The following is a 13,339-nucleotide window of genomic DNA, read 5'->3' as shown; positions in this document are numbered from 1 at the left end:
GAAATGGAGGCAAGGTAACACTCTGCTATAGAAAGGGAAAGGGGAACTTCACAGAATCCGAGACAAAGGGTAACTGCAGATAGTTTACATTTAAAAGTGCAGGGATAGGGGGAATTACAGACACTTAGTCAAAATAAAACCAGAGAAGAGGGCAATAAAGATAAGAAGAAATTGTCCGGAGACCTCTGACAAGAAGAAGGATTAGATACCCCCGGGCAAGATGATGCTGACATGGGAGAACGATACCAGCAGATAACACCAAGAAGAAAACAGAAGAATTTCACCCCAAAACAACGGCAAGGGTCGCGGGGAATGGGGTCCTAGGGAATGTAATGAATATGTAATCAAACTGAGGAGGAGACTATTGATTACGTATTAGCTTAACCTATATCTGTAACACACTTTTCTCCTTACGGTGTGCAAGTTTGGTGGAGCTCTCCCGCTTGCACCCGGCGCTGCGCAACGCTGGAATAAACATACCTGCTTTAGAACCCATCTTTGGGTTATAGAGTTTGATTCCGCAAGTCATCTTCCTGCCGCACAGCCCAGCACGGCCGGAGCCGCACCACACGATCCGGGCCGGGGCCGGCTCAGGCTCTGCCTCCAGGCTTTTGGGGCCGGCCGGGTGACTCCGCAGCACAGCGAGACCGTGGAGCCGCCCGGGAGCCGCCTCTGGGTGCCGGCAGCGCCGCGAGCTCCTCCCCCGACAGCCCCTCCGTGCCCCCGCCCCGAGGCCCGACCCCGTTCGCAGCACAGAGCCCGCTCCTCCCGGCCCCGCTCATGGCCGCCATGCCGCCATGGCCCGGAAGTGCTCTCCGCCGCCTGCAGGAAGCACTTCCTGTCACTGGCACTGGCACTGGCACTGTCACGTGGCTCAGGCCGGGCTGGGGCCTGTTGGGGGGGGGCGGCTGCCGGAAAAGGACCCAAAATTCACGTCTCATTTCGTGTCTTTCCTCTCGCTTTCCTTCCTTTACCTTCCCCTTCCCTTCCTTCCTTCCTCGCCCTCGTCCCCTTCCCTTCACCACCTCCCTGTGTCCATTCCAGTGCCTGGCCACCCTTTCTGAGCAGTAATACCTCGTAGTGTCCAGCCTGAATCTCCCCTGTCGCAGCTTGAAGCCATTCCCTCTGGTCCTATCATTAATGACACGAGAGAAGAGGCCGAGCCCCAGCTCACTACAGCCTCCCTTCAGGAAGTTAGAGAGAGCAATGAGGTCTCCCCTGAGCCTCCTCTTCTCCAGGCTGAACAATCCCAGCTCCCTCAGCCGCTCCTCATACGGCCTGTGCTCCAGACCCCTCACCAGCTTTGTTGCCCTCCTCTGAACGCGTTCCAGGGCCTCGATGTCTTTCTTGCACTGAGGGGCCCAAAACTGAACACAGCACTCGAGCTGCGGCCTCATCAGTGCTGACAACAGGGGGACAATCACCTCTCTGCTCCTGCTGGCAACACTGTTTCCCATGCAGGCCAGGATGCCCTCGGCCTTCTTATTATACAGCAAAGGAATCCCCTGAAAAGGAAACCACAATATCTGGCAACATGAAACAAAGTTCTGATTCGTAAAAGACTGGCAGCAAGGCCTGAATCTCTTGTGTCATCTGCTCTTGATGTATCACATTAGCACTAGGTGGAATGCAGAAGCTTCCTGAGACGTGATAATCAAAACCTAGTCCAATGCCTTTAAAAAAGCCTTTAAGAGATTACTCCTCCTTGTCTGTTTAAAATAAACTTAGGTAATACAAAAGGTTGGAAAATTTTTGGACAACTCCCCAGGGCCGGGCTTTGGAAGGCCGTATTGACGAGAGTCAATCAAGCTCCGGCTGCAGGCGTATATGTGTGTGCCAGTTCTTTAACACAGTAGAAATCACAACTTGCTGCATGATCAAAATTCTACATGTGCTACTCCTGAACCCCAATGACTTCCAACGGTGTTAAATTACCCCTTGATCTCAAAGCAGAACAAAACAACAAAATGCCACACCAATAGTGAATACATAAAAACAAACAACTCCTTGGACCTCAAGGGGAGGCTGATGCACAGGCCACGGCTGCCAGCGTGCAGCTGGGCTTCCCAGGGCAAACAGCAACACACGGTGCATCCATCAGAAGCTGAAAGAGCCCTCAGGGAAGAGAGGCCAACTCAAGGGGCTGAGCACGGGACACCCTTCTTCCTGCCGGGCTGCTTCCCCTCCTCTGGTTTCTTTCTGTCAGTCCTCAGAGAGCAAGGAGATGCTCACAGCCTGTCACCAGCACTTACGGGTTGGCTGAAAGGCCACAGGTTGGGAAGACCAACAAGGAAACGGGGGAAAACCTGCACTGCACCATGTCAAGGGAGAGACGTGAAGCCGACCGCTTCATCGCCCTGCGATTGCCAGCCCGAGCGAGGGACGTTCTGACCAGCTACTGAAAGAGGCAGCACCAGGTTTAGAAAGTTCGCTTCAATTTTATTGCGTACAAGAAGATTTGGCTTCTATTTATTGCCCCGCCCACACCCCAAAATGAAACCCCAGTGCCCAGGATTGCCGCTTAGCAATCAGTCACTCAGCCTCCAGTCAGACCCAAGGAGAAGCCAAACCCCGGGGCTACGTCACCTCCTCCCTCTCCAGTCCCAGCCAGCCCTATTTCAACCTAACCCTACACCAGGCCTGGACCTCAAGAGACACACCCTGAAGGAACGCAGCGTCTCCAGCTCTTGCCATACACCAAGTCCTGCCTATGTGAAGCCCTCATTGCTTCTAACGCAGCACAAGTCCTTCCTGTCCAGTTCACTTCCATCATCTCCACCGTCCATGACAGGGAAAGCACGGCTGTGCCAGTAAACTGGGCTGTTGAGTCAGCAGCTCTTGGTGCCACCTCCGAGGAAGCGTTGCAGGTGGTTCTGCTGTCCTTTGTAGCTTCTTGCTCAAGCCCTCATCGTTGCTTTCTGCTTTCCTTCTCGGCTTTCTTCCTCAGCTGAGTAGCGCTTGCCTTGCCTCGGCAAGCTTGCTGCAAGAGGGAAAAAAGAGGCACTATTTCACTCACGCACGCTGCCAGCACAGTCTGACTTAGAGAGCTGCTCGCAAGATATCCCTGGGCTACAAACCCAAGAACAAGGAAGGACACAAAAGTCACATCTGCATTGTCTGTTACCGCATGCCAAGGAAGAGTCCTCACACTCGAGCACTGCCCCACTTGCAGCTGAGGGGAGGAGGAGCTGGAAAGGACAGGTGGACAGAAAAGAAGGGAAAAGCTGAAGAGGCGAGAATCAACTTCTCCCCGAGGCAGATCACACCTTTGTGGCCACTCTTTTAGGAATGCTCACCATTCCTAATCCTAGCGTTAGCAAGATGAAAATTCACCACCTACCTTTTCACGCTCCTCGCGTACGCACTGAGGGCCGTGCCGTGGCTGTGCTGCACAACACCAGCGACTGAAAGAAAGCACGCAGAGAGCGGATCTGTTGCAGACAGTGCCAGGAGCTGTGCTTGAACAACGCTTTCGGTAAGGCACTCCTACCTTGCAATGGCCACACTTTGGGAGCTCTGGGACACAGCCACGTGTTGCTCTCCTGAGTCCCAGCTCCATTTCTCAGCCCACTCACGCTCTGCTCCTCCATGTTCTGCAAAGGAAAAGTCCCAAGAGGGAAATTCAGTTCATCGCAGATGTCATCAAACTGTCAGGGCAGTCGCACTCATTGCTCGGGGTGAGCAACCAGCTGCATGCTTACCCAAGGAGCAGCGGTTACTTTTACTTGAGTGTAACAGCCAATGCCTGACTGCAAGTACGAACACTAACCTATGCCTAACTCTAAAATAACAACAGAAACCTATACCTAACTCTAAAATAACAACAAAAACCTATACCTAACTCTAAAATAACAACAAAAACCTATACCTAACCCTAAAGAACAAACAGGAACCTATGCCTAACTCTAAAAAACGAACAGGAACCTATCCCTAACACTAAAACTAAACTGAACACTAACACTAACACTAACTTAACACTACCATCAACAAAAAAGAACATAACAAACACCTAACCTAACAGGGGGAAGATGGAACTGGGGGCCCACAGAACCAGAGGAGCAACAAGGTGGAGGAGCAGAAGATGTTAAATAATGCCACCCAGCTAATGCTGGGGGCAGGGGCCGCGCAGCAGGAAAGGAGCCGAGTGCCTGGACCAGCGATGGTGAAGCTGTGACCATGCCAACGCGGGGCCTGGCACGGTGGTGTGGTGCCAGGCCAGCTATGCCGCGGGCGGATCCACGTCCATGGGCTCCTCTGGAGGGGGATCCACCTCCATCGGTTCCTCCGGAGGGGGATCCACCTCCATAGGCTCCACATGGGTGGTGGTCACAGGGCTGGTCCAGGCATGATGGATAATGGCTCTCTTACCCCTCCTCTGCCTGATGGTCATGGCGGGCCCCCTCCTCCTTCTGACTCCTAGGGCCCCATGCTCCATCCTCCCACCAGAAACTTCAACCCTCGCCCTCTTTGCAGCAGGCATGGCTGTTAACTGCCACAACTGTCAGAGGCATGCGGCAACGGTGACCATGGTGACATGGAGAGGGTTCTAAAATGGCGGCCGCACTGCTGGCACTGGAGTTCCACATAGGATGAGGAGGGGGCTGGAGGGCAGGGCATGGTACGGGAGCTACAAGGTGCTCCCTGTGCCCAGCGGGCAGCCCTTCTCTCTGGCCAGCAAGAGGGCACAGACGAGCCGGCCCCAAGTAAAGGGCCCTCGGCCTCCTTCACCCTCCTTCACCCTCCTTCACCCTCCTTCACCCTCCCCCTTCTTCCACAAGGGAATCTTTTTGGGCTGCCATACTGTTGTGGTTTTGTATTTTTTTCTATTGGTATTTCACATCATAACATCATCTGGAGATCATAGATTGATCAGTCAATCATATTGATCTAGATAAGTCCGTGACACAGACGCAGCACGCAGCAGCTCCTGATGGGGCTCCTGAGCTGAGCACCAACAACGGCAGGCTCCAAAGGGGACCTGACTACGCCTGCCTCCTGGGACACACAAGCTCTGCTTTCCATAGTCGCACCCAGCGCCTCTCCTTGTGCGGCACCTCGGCGGATTCAACCCTTACCTACAATTAAGACCTCTGACTGAATTGGAATTCCAGTCACTCTGATTACACCCCACATCCCTGCTGCAGGCCCTCCCACATGCCCACGTGCTGCACCCAGCCACACCGGCTGCCACAGCCCCGCAGCCAGGCGGGGGTTGGTGCTTCATGATCCTTGAGGTCCCTTCCAACCCGGGTCATTCTGTGATTCTGTGATCGGGTTGAAGGGGCTGGCACTGCCCTGAAGGTGAGCGAGAGAAGTTGGCAAAGGAAGGGTGAGTGGCGGGATCCGAGGAGGGCGTTTTGTGTTTGTGTGCGTGTCTGTTGTTTGCCTGATGTGTTTGTGTGCGTTGTTGTTTCAGGTGTCTGAGTGAGGACTCCCTGTGGGAACTGGCAGCAAGCAAAGGAATGGATCGACGGGCCTGGCCGCCGTGTTGGACTGCGGCTGTGGAGCCAACGAAGGTGTGTCCAGTGTCCTTCCTTACATCATTGACTATGTATGAGGTGTACCTATATCTGTGTAACCATTTTACAAGTCAGGGTGCAGGTTTTTGGTGGGGTCCTGACAGTTCCTCAGCTAGAACCCTCTTACCCCTTTGAGACAGGCCGCTTCCGTCTGTAGCTGTCATGCCAGGAGCCAAATAAATTGCCCCATGGTGAAAAACACCAAGACTCCTATGCCTGCACCGACTCTTTAACCATTTGTTTAAGAGGTGGGTTTTTAGGTCCAACTCAGTATCCCTCCCTGCCACTGAAAGTACAGATGCAATAACCACCCGCACACCTGTTCCTTCGATTACCCGCCCCAGTCCCCTGAAATCATCTTTGATAGCCTTCAGGCTTTTTTTACTAACTTCTTCACTGCCAGCCTGAACTATCAGCAGGGGATAGTAGACAGAAGGGCAGATCAGACTGGGAAGTCTCCCAGCAATGTCCCTGACCCGTGCCCAGGGGAGGGAGCACACCTCCCTGCGGGTAGGGTCGGGCCAGCATATAGGGCCTTCCATTCCTCGCCAGTAGGGTTGTGCGCCCATGATGGCAGTAATGAACAAACTGCTGCATCACAAAGATCTTGGCCTGATTAGAAATCTTTGAGTAATGCTGTTACAGCAGACAGAATGTGCTAAGCGCAAGTAGTCTCCTGCACTTCACATCCTTGCTACTTTGTTCTGGGTGTTGTCACTGAGCAGCGTCTAACACAAATTCTGCCCCGGTCAGCTGGCTGCCTGAGCTTGAGCCCTGATGGCAACACTGTGTGCTTACCCAGGAGCAGCGGTTACTTTTACTTGAGTGTAGCAGCCAATGCCTGACTGTAAGTACGAACACTAACCTATGCCTAACTCTAAAATAACAACAGAAACCTATACCTAACCCTAAAGAACAAACAGGAACCTATGCCTAACTCTAAAGAACAAACAGGAACCTATCCCTAACGCTAAAACTAAACTGAACACTAACACTAACCTAACACAACCATCAAAACAAAGAACAGAGCAAACACCTAACTACAACAGGGGGAAGAAGGAACTGGGGGCCCACAGAACCGGAGGAGCAACGAGGTGGAGGAGAAGAAGATGTTAAATAATGCCACCCAGCTCATGCTGGGGGCAGGGGCCACGCAGCAGGAAAGGAGCCGAGTGCCTGGACCAGCGATGGTGAAGCTGTGACCATGCCAACGGTCATGACCATGACCACGGTGGTGTGGTGCCAGGCCAGCTATGCCGCGGGCGGATCCACGTCCATGGGCTCCTCTGGAGGGGGATCCACCTCCATCGGTTCCTCCGGAGGGGGATCCACCTCCATCGGCTCCACATGGGTGGTGGTCACAGGGCTGGTCCAGGCATGATGGAAACGGGCTCCTTTCCCCCTCCTCCATTTGATGGTTATGGCGGGCACCCTCCTCCTCTTCGGTTCTGGGGCCCCCAGCTCCTTCTCCCACTTAAATCCTCACTACATTCCTCTCGCCCTCGCTTCGTGCTGGACATGGCTGCTACCTGCCCAGCACTCTCAGAGGTGAGTGAGTCGGGTGGAGCCGCAGCAACCAAGGTGACAGCTGTGACATGGGGAAGATTCCAAAATGGCACCTGTGCTGCTGGGAGTGGTGTTCCGCATAGGATGAGGAGGGGGCTGGAGGGCAGGGCACGGCACGGGAGCTACAAGGCACTCCCTGTGTCCAGCGGGCAGCCCTTCTCTCCGGCCAGCAAGAGGGCACAGAGAGCTGGCCCCGAGAAAAGGGCCCTCGGCCTCCTTCACCCTCCCCCTCCTTTCATAAGGGAATCCCCACTTTGGGCTGGGCACCCACATGGAATCATTGAAACTACAACCTACTACTTTGCTTCTACAGCAAGACTATTGTACTGAAATACTACTGTACTTAAAAGCACCTGCAATCACACTACACTCGTTTTTAATATTAAACTCTCAAACTTTCATAGCAAATAATAACATCCGCTCACAAAGAAAATGTGGAGAGGCCACAAAAGAGAAATACCACTCATGAAAACATTTGTATTTAGACATTCAAACTAACAACGTACTTTGTCTTTACCTAACCGTACCATTCTGTGCTAGAAATACGATGTTTTGCTGTAGAGTATAACTTGGAGAACCCAAAAGCAGCTAAAACCTGCTCCACTCAGTAATTTGACCATCCGCTGATATTTGGTTCTTTGCTCCCTTGCTTTCTAGTTGCTCACTCTTTAGACACACGCAAATCACATTGTCAAGGACTACAAAAACACTGTTAGCCAAAAAATTTATGCTGGCAGAATCTTAACGTTAGAAACGTGTAAATTGGTTGCAAAGAAGAAAGTGAAGACCAACACAGTAACCAAATACTAACTGATACATAAGGCTTCTCTCACACATCCTGAAAACAGAACCGCCAGCCTTAATGAACTTTGCTCTTCAGACACTGACTGAAATGCAAGTATTACCTTGTCATGGTTTAATAATTTTGTAATTTTGCTATCAGTATTCCACATCATAACATCATATAAAGCATGAATAGTTTTACTGAATCTGCAACTTACAGAAGAAGACTACATCTCCCAGAGAACAACACGAGGTCACGGGACCTGGACACTATATTAACTCTGTCGCAGGCTAGACTGACGTCTTTCGAGTTCTGGCGTTCAGGGGAGTGTGTGGGAGCCTTCACCGTTTCGCCTAGATTTACAGTAGGCCTCTCGGTTTCAGGACTCATTCTCTCTCCTATTTTGCTTGATTCGTTAGCTCAATTTTCAATTATATTGTATTATACTGTGTTATCCTGTATTTCGATATAGTAATTTAGTAAATAAGTGTGCCTCCTTAGATTGTTGCTGCTGTTTTCTTTTCCTAATTAACTTTTTTTCCTTTCGGCCTAGGGCCCCTGCTGGGCCCACAGTCCCTGTCACGGACGCAGGTGGATTTTTAGTTTAAACCGTGACATACCTGTAGCAGCCTGGATCTGGCAATAGTCAAAGAATCCTTTACGTCCAGCCCCTTAGCATCAAAAGACCACAGATACTGCTGGGGCAGAATTTCATTGAAGCCTTCAAAAGAAGCTTGTGTCTGTTCCTCAGTGCCTCGGGAAAGTCTCCATTCTGCTACCAGCCTGGAAAAGACACAGAAGGATCATTTAAAACAGGCTACGCTAACCCAAGTTCATCTTTGTTAGTTTGTTTTGAAATGAACCGTAAGCTGTGTTAAGAAAAATGATGGAAAGTGCTGGGGATAGAGCACTGTGTAACTGTATTCTAATTGTATTCCCAACCTTCACCCTGCGCAAACAATTTTAAGTTAAAACCCTATGTTTCCAACCACTCAACTGCAGAAAGCATTTTAGGCTCCAGCAGAAGGCAGCATCTACTCACTGATGATATTAATGAGAGCACAGGAGTCCCTTGCTGTTCGGAGGAAGAAAAAAATGCAGAGCTGTGTTCATCTAATATGTTCCATATTTGTTTCTGTCAATCACGAAACTTTGCTCTGTGGTAGAAACTCCACTCTCCATTAAGAAAAGGGAGAAAAGCAGGCAGGAGACCCAAAGAACCTGAACCCAGGGAGAAGCAGATATTATGCTGAATTCAAGCCTAACCTGTCAGGAGAACTGGAATCGAAAGGAGAGAACGCAACACAGGACACAGAGTGTGACAAAAGAACATTGCTTAAGCTGCAATCTGAGCTCTGCCCGGCTTCCTCAAAACCAGAAGAGAACGGTCTTCTGCAGGTACTCCCTCCTCTCCATCCCAGTGAGTATTTGGCACAACTGCCAATGCCAATACGTTCCTTCTTCAAATGTCACCGTTTCTGTGAAACCTTTCCAGATGACTCGTGACTAAAGCAATTTCTACTCCCTCATTCCTCAAAACTTTCCCACACAAAAGCCTTCACAGATCAGATGGTAAGAAAGAGGGAATTCTACGGCCACAGCAATAAAGCGCGCAGAAAGCCCATCTGTTGCAGACAGAGGAGTGAGCCATGCTTAACCAACACTGCTTCAGCACACGCTTACAGTAAGGCACACCTACCTTGCGCTGGCCATGCACGAAGCTCGTGACGCAGCTCCAGGCGGCTCTCCTGGGGCCCAGCTTCATTTCACGGCCACTCACGCTCTGCTGCTGGACATTCTGCAACGGAAAAGCCACCGGATGCAAATCCCATCCCTCGCAGATGGCATCAGACCTCCGCTCTCATGGCAGTCACCACCGCCCTGCCCTGGGCAGCGCTTCCACTGCCCTTGCTCCTGCCACAAGACACCAACGTCTGCTTCTAACGCGGCTCCACCATGGGATCCTGTATGCAATAGAAAAACACACGGAGGCTGCCAGCCACTGCAACACGCGCGCTGTGAAACCCCTGGCACTGCTGAGTCCCAAGAGCAGAGGAGAGAAGCGTTTGCCTGCCATGGACGGGCTGCGGCGGGATTGAATCCTGCCTTCGAATCGGGACACCCCCAGGGAGAGCCTCCCTGGGGACCCAAAGACTGAAATGGAGGCAAGGTAACACTCTGCTATAGAAAGGGAAAGGGGAACTTCACAGAATCCGAGACAAAGGGTAACTGCAGATAGTTTACATTTAAAAGTGCAGGGATAGGGGGAATTACAGACACTTAGTCAAAATAAAACCAGAGAAGAGGGCAATAAAGATAAGAAGAAATTGTCCGGAGACCTCTGACAAGAAGAAGGATTAGATACCCCCGGGCAAGATGATGCTGACATGGGAGAACGATACCAGCAGATAACACCAAGAAGAAAACAGAAGAAGAATTTCACCCCAAAACAACGGCAAGGGTCGCGGGGAACGGGGTCCTAGGGAATGTAATGAATATGTAATCAAACTGAGGAGGAGACTATTGATTACGTATTAGCTTAACCTATATCTGTAACACACTTTTCTCCTTACGGTGTGCAAGTTTGGTGGAGCTCTCCCGCTTGCACCCGGCGCTGCGCAACGCTGGAATAAACATACCTGCTTTAGAACCCATCTTTGGGTTATAGAGTTTGATTCCGCAAGTCATCTTCCTGCCGCACAGCCCAGCACGGCCGGAGCCGCACCACACGATCCGGGCCGGGGCCGGCTCAGGCTCTGCCTCCAGGCTTTTGGGGCCGGCCGGGTGACTCCGCAGCACAGCGAGACCGTGGAGCCGCCCGGGAGCCGCCTCTGGGTGCCGGCAGCGCCGCGAGCTCCTCCCCCGACAGCCCCTCCGTGCCCCCGCACCGAGGCCCGACCCCGTTCGCAGCACAGAGCCCGCTCCTCCCGGCCCCGCTCATGGCCGCCATGCCGCCATGGCCCGGAAGTGCTCTCCGCCGCCTGCAGGAAGCACTTCCTGTCACTGGCACTGGCACTGTCACGTGGCTCAGGCCGGGCTGGGGCCTGTTGGGGGGGGGCGGCTGCCGGAAAAGGACCCAAAATTCACGTCTCATTTCGTGTCTTTCCTCTCGCTTTCCTTCCTTTACCTTCCCCTTCCCTTCCTTCCTTCCTCGCCCTCGTCCCCTTCCCTTCACCACCTCCCTGTGTCCATTCCAGTGCCTGGCCACCCTTTCTGAGCAGTAATACCTCGTAGTGTCCAGCCTGAATCTCCCCTGTCGCAGCTTGAAGCCATTCCCTCTGGTCCTATCATTAATGACACGAGAGAAGAGGCCGAGCCCCAGCTCACTACAGCCTCCCTTCAGGAAGTTAGAGAGAGCAATGAGGTCTCCCCTGAGCCTCCTCTTCTCCAGGCTGAACAATCCCAGCTCCCTCAGCCGCTCCTCATACGGCCTGTGCTCCAGACCCCTCACCAGCTTTGTTGCCCTCCTCTGAACGCGTTCCAGGGCCTCGATGTCTTTCTTGCACTGAGGGGCCCAAAACTGAACACAGCACTCGAGCTGCGGCCTCATCAGTGCTGACAACAGGGGGACAATCACCTCTCTGCTCCTGCTGGCAACACTGTTTCCCATGCAGGCCAGGATGCCCTCGGCCTTCTTATTATACAGCAAAGGAATCCCCTGAAAAGGAAACCACAATATCTGGCAACATGAAACAAAGTTCTGATTCGTAAAAGACTGGCAGCAAGGCCTGAATCTCTTGTGTCATCTGCTCTTGATGTATCACATTAGCACTAGGTGGAATGCAGAAGCTTCCTGAGACGTGATAATCAAAACCTGGTCCAATGCCTTTAAAAAAGCCTTTAAGAGATTACTCCTCCTTGTCTGTTTAAAATAAACTTAGGTAATACAAAAGGTTGGAAAATTTTTGGACAACTCCCCAGGGCCGGGCTTTGGAAGGCCGTATTGACGAGAGTCAATCAAGCTCCGGCTGCAGGCGTATATGTGTGTGCCAGTTCTTTAACACAGTAGAAATCACAACTTGCTGCATGATCAAAATTCTACATGTGCTACTCCTGAACCCCAATGACTTCCAACGGTGTTAAATTACCCCTTGATCTCAAAGCAGAACAAAACAACAAAATGCCACACCAATAGTGAATACATAAAAACAAACAACTCCTTGGGCCTCAAGGGGAGGCTGATGCACAGGCCACGGCTGCCAGCGTGCAGCTGGGCTTCCCAGGGCAAACAGCAACACACGGTGCATCCATCAGAAGCTGAAAGAGCCCTCAGGGAAGAGAGGCCAACTCAAGGGGCTGAGCACGGGACACCCTTCTTCCTGCCGGGCTGCTTCCCCTCCTCTGGTTTCTTTCTGTCAGTCCTCAGAGAGCAAGGAGATGCTCACAGCCTGTCACCAGCACTTACGGGTTGGCTGAAAGGCCACAGGTTGGGAAGACCAACAAGGAAACGGGGGAAAACCTGCACTGCACCATGTCAAGGGAGAGACGTGAAGCCGACCGCTTCATCGCCCTGCGATTGCCAGCCCGAGCGAGGGACGTTCTGACCAGCTACTGAAAGAGGCAGCACCAGGTTTAGAAAGTTCGCTTCAATTTTATTGCGTACAAGAAGATTTGGCTTCTATTTATTGCCCCGCCCACACCCCAAAATGAAACCCCAGTGCCCAGGATTGCCGCTTAGCAATCAGTCACTCAGCCTCCAGTCAGACCCAAGGAGAAGCCAAACCCCGGGGCTACGTCACCTCCTCCCTCTCCAGTCCCAGCCAGCCCTATTTCAACCTAACCCTACACCAGGCCTGGACCTCAAGAGACACACCCTGAAGGAACGCAGCGTCTCCAGCTCTTGCCATACACCAAGTCCTGCCTATGTGAAGCCCTCATTGCTTCTAACGCAGCACAAGTCCTTCCTGTCCAGTTCACTTCCATCATCTCCACCGTCCATGACAGGGAAAGCACGGCTGTGCCAGTAAACTGGGCTGTTGAGTCAGCAGCTCTTGGTGCCACCTCCGAGGAAGCGTTGCAGGTGGTTCTGCTGTCCTTTGTAGCTTCTTGCTCAAGCCCTCATCGTTGCTTTCTGCTTTCCTTCTCGGCTTTCTTCCTCAGCTGAGTAGCGCTTGCCTTGCCTCGGCAAGCTTGCTGCAAGAGGGAAAAAAGAGGCACTATTTCACTCACGCACGCTGCCAGCACAGTCTGACTTAGAGAGCTGCTCGCAAGATATCCCTGGGCTACGAACCCAAGAACAAGGAAGGACACAAAAGTCACATCTGCATTGTCTGTTACCGCATGCCAAGGAAGAGTCCTCACACTCGAGCACTGCCCCACTTGCAGCTGAGGGGAGGAGGAGCTGGAAAGGACAGGTGGACAGAAAAGAAGGGAAAAGCTGAAGAGGCGAGAATCAACTTCTCCCCGAGGCAGATCACACCTTTGTGGCCACTCTTTTAGGAATGCTCACCATTCCTAATCCTAGCGTTAG

The 13,339-nt window shown here is 52.2% G+C and overlaps 1 protein-coding gene across 3 annotated transcripts in view; it reads right to left on the bottom strand.

Moving 5' to 3' along the window:
• Nucleotides 1-13,339, bottom strand: part of LOC146757762 (uncharacterized) — a 74,996-nt gene that overhangs the window by 30,985 nt on the left and 30,672 nt on the right. For 2 of the 3 annotated variants that reach the window (XM_085520076.1, XM_085520082.1), the window contains exons 4-7: nucleotides 9,569-13,002; nucleotides 8,490-8,652; nucleotides 3,341-3,593; nucleotides 2,419-2,980 (exon numbers count right to left, since the gene is read on the bottom strand). In XM_085520076.1, coding sequence (XP_085376202.1) covers nucleotides 10,619-11,479 — 861 coding nt within the window. In that variant the 5' untranslated portion in view covers nucleotides 11,480-13,002 and the 3' untranslated portion in view covers nucleotides 2,419-2,980; nucleotides 3,341-3,593; nucleotides 8,490-8,652; nucleotides 9,569-10,618. Of the gene's footprint in view, nucleotides 1-2,418; nucleotides 2,981-3,340; nucleotides 3,594-8,489; nucleotides 8,653-9,568; nucleotides 13,003-13,339 lie in introns of those variants that run through there. The other variant, XM_085520080.1, reaches the window with a different exon arrangement.

The sequence above is a fragment of the Coturnix japonica genome, chromosome 19 (genome assembly GCF_054131305.1).
Source record: "Coturnix japonica strain WE chromosome 19, WE-NBRP24, whole genome shotgun sequence".
Lineage (NCBI taxonomy): Eukaryota > Metazoa > Chordata > Aves > Galliformes > Phasianidae > Coturnix > Coturnix japonica.
This window is presented reverse-complemented; position numbering and strand designations above follow the sequence as displayed.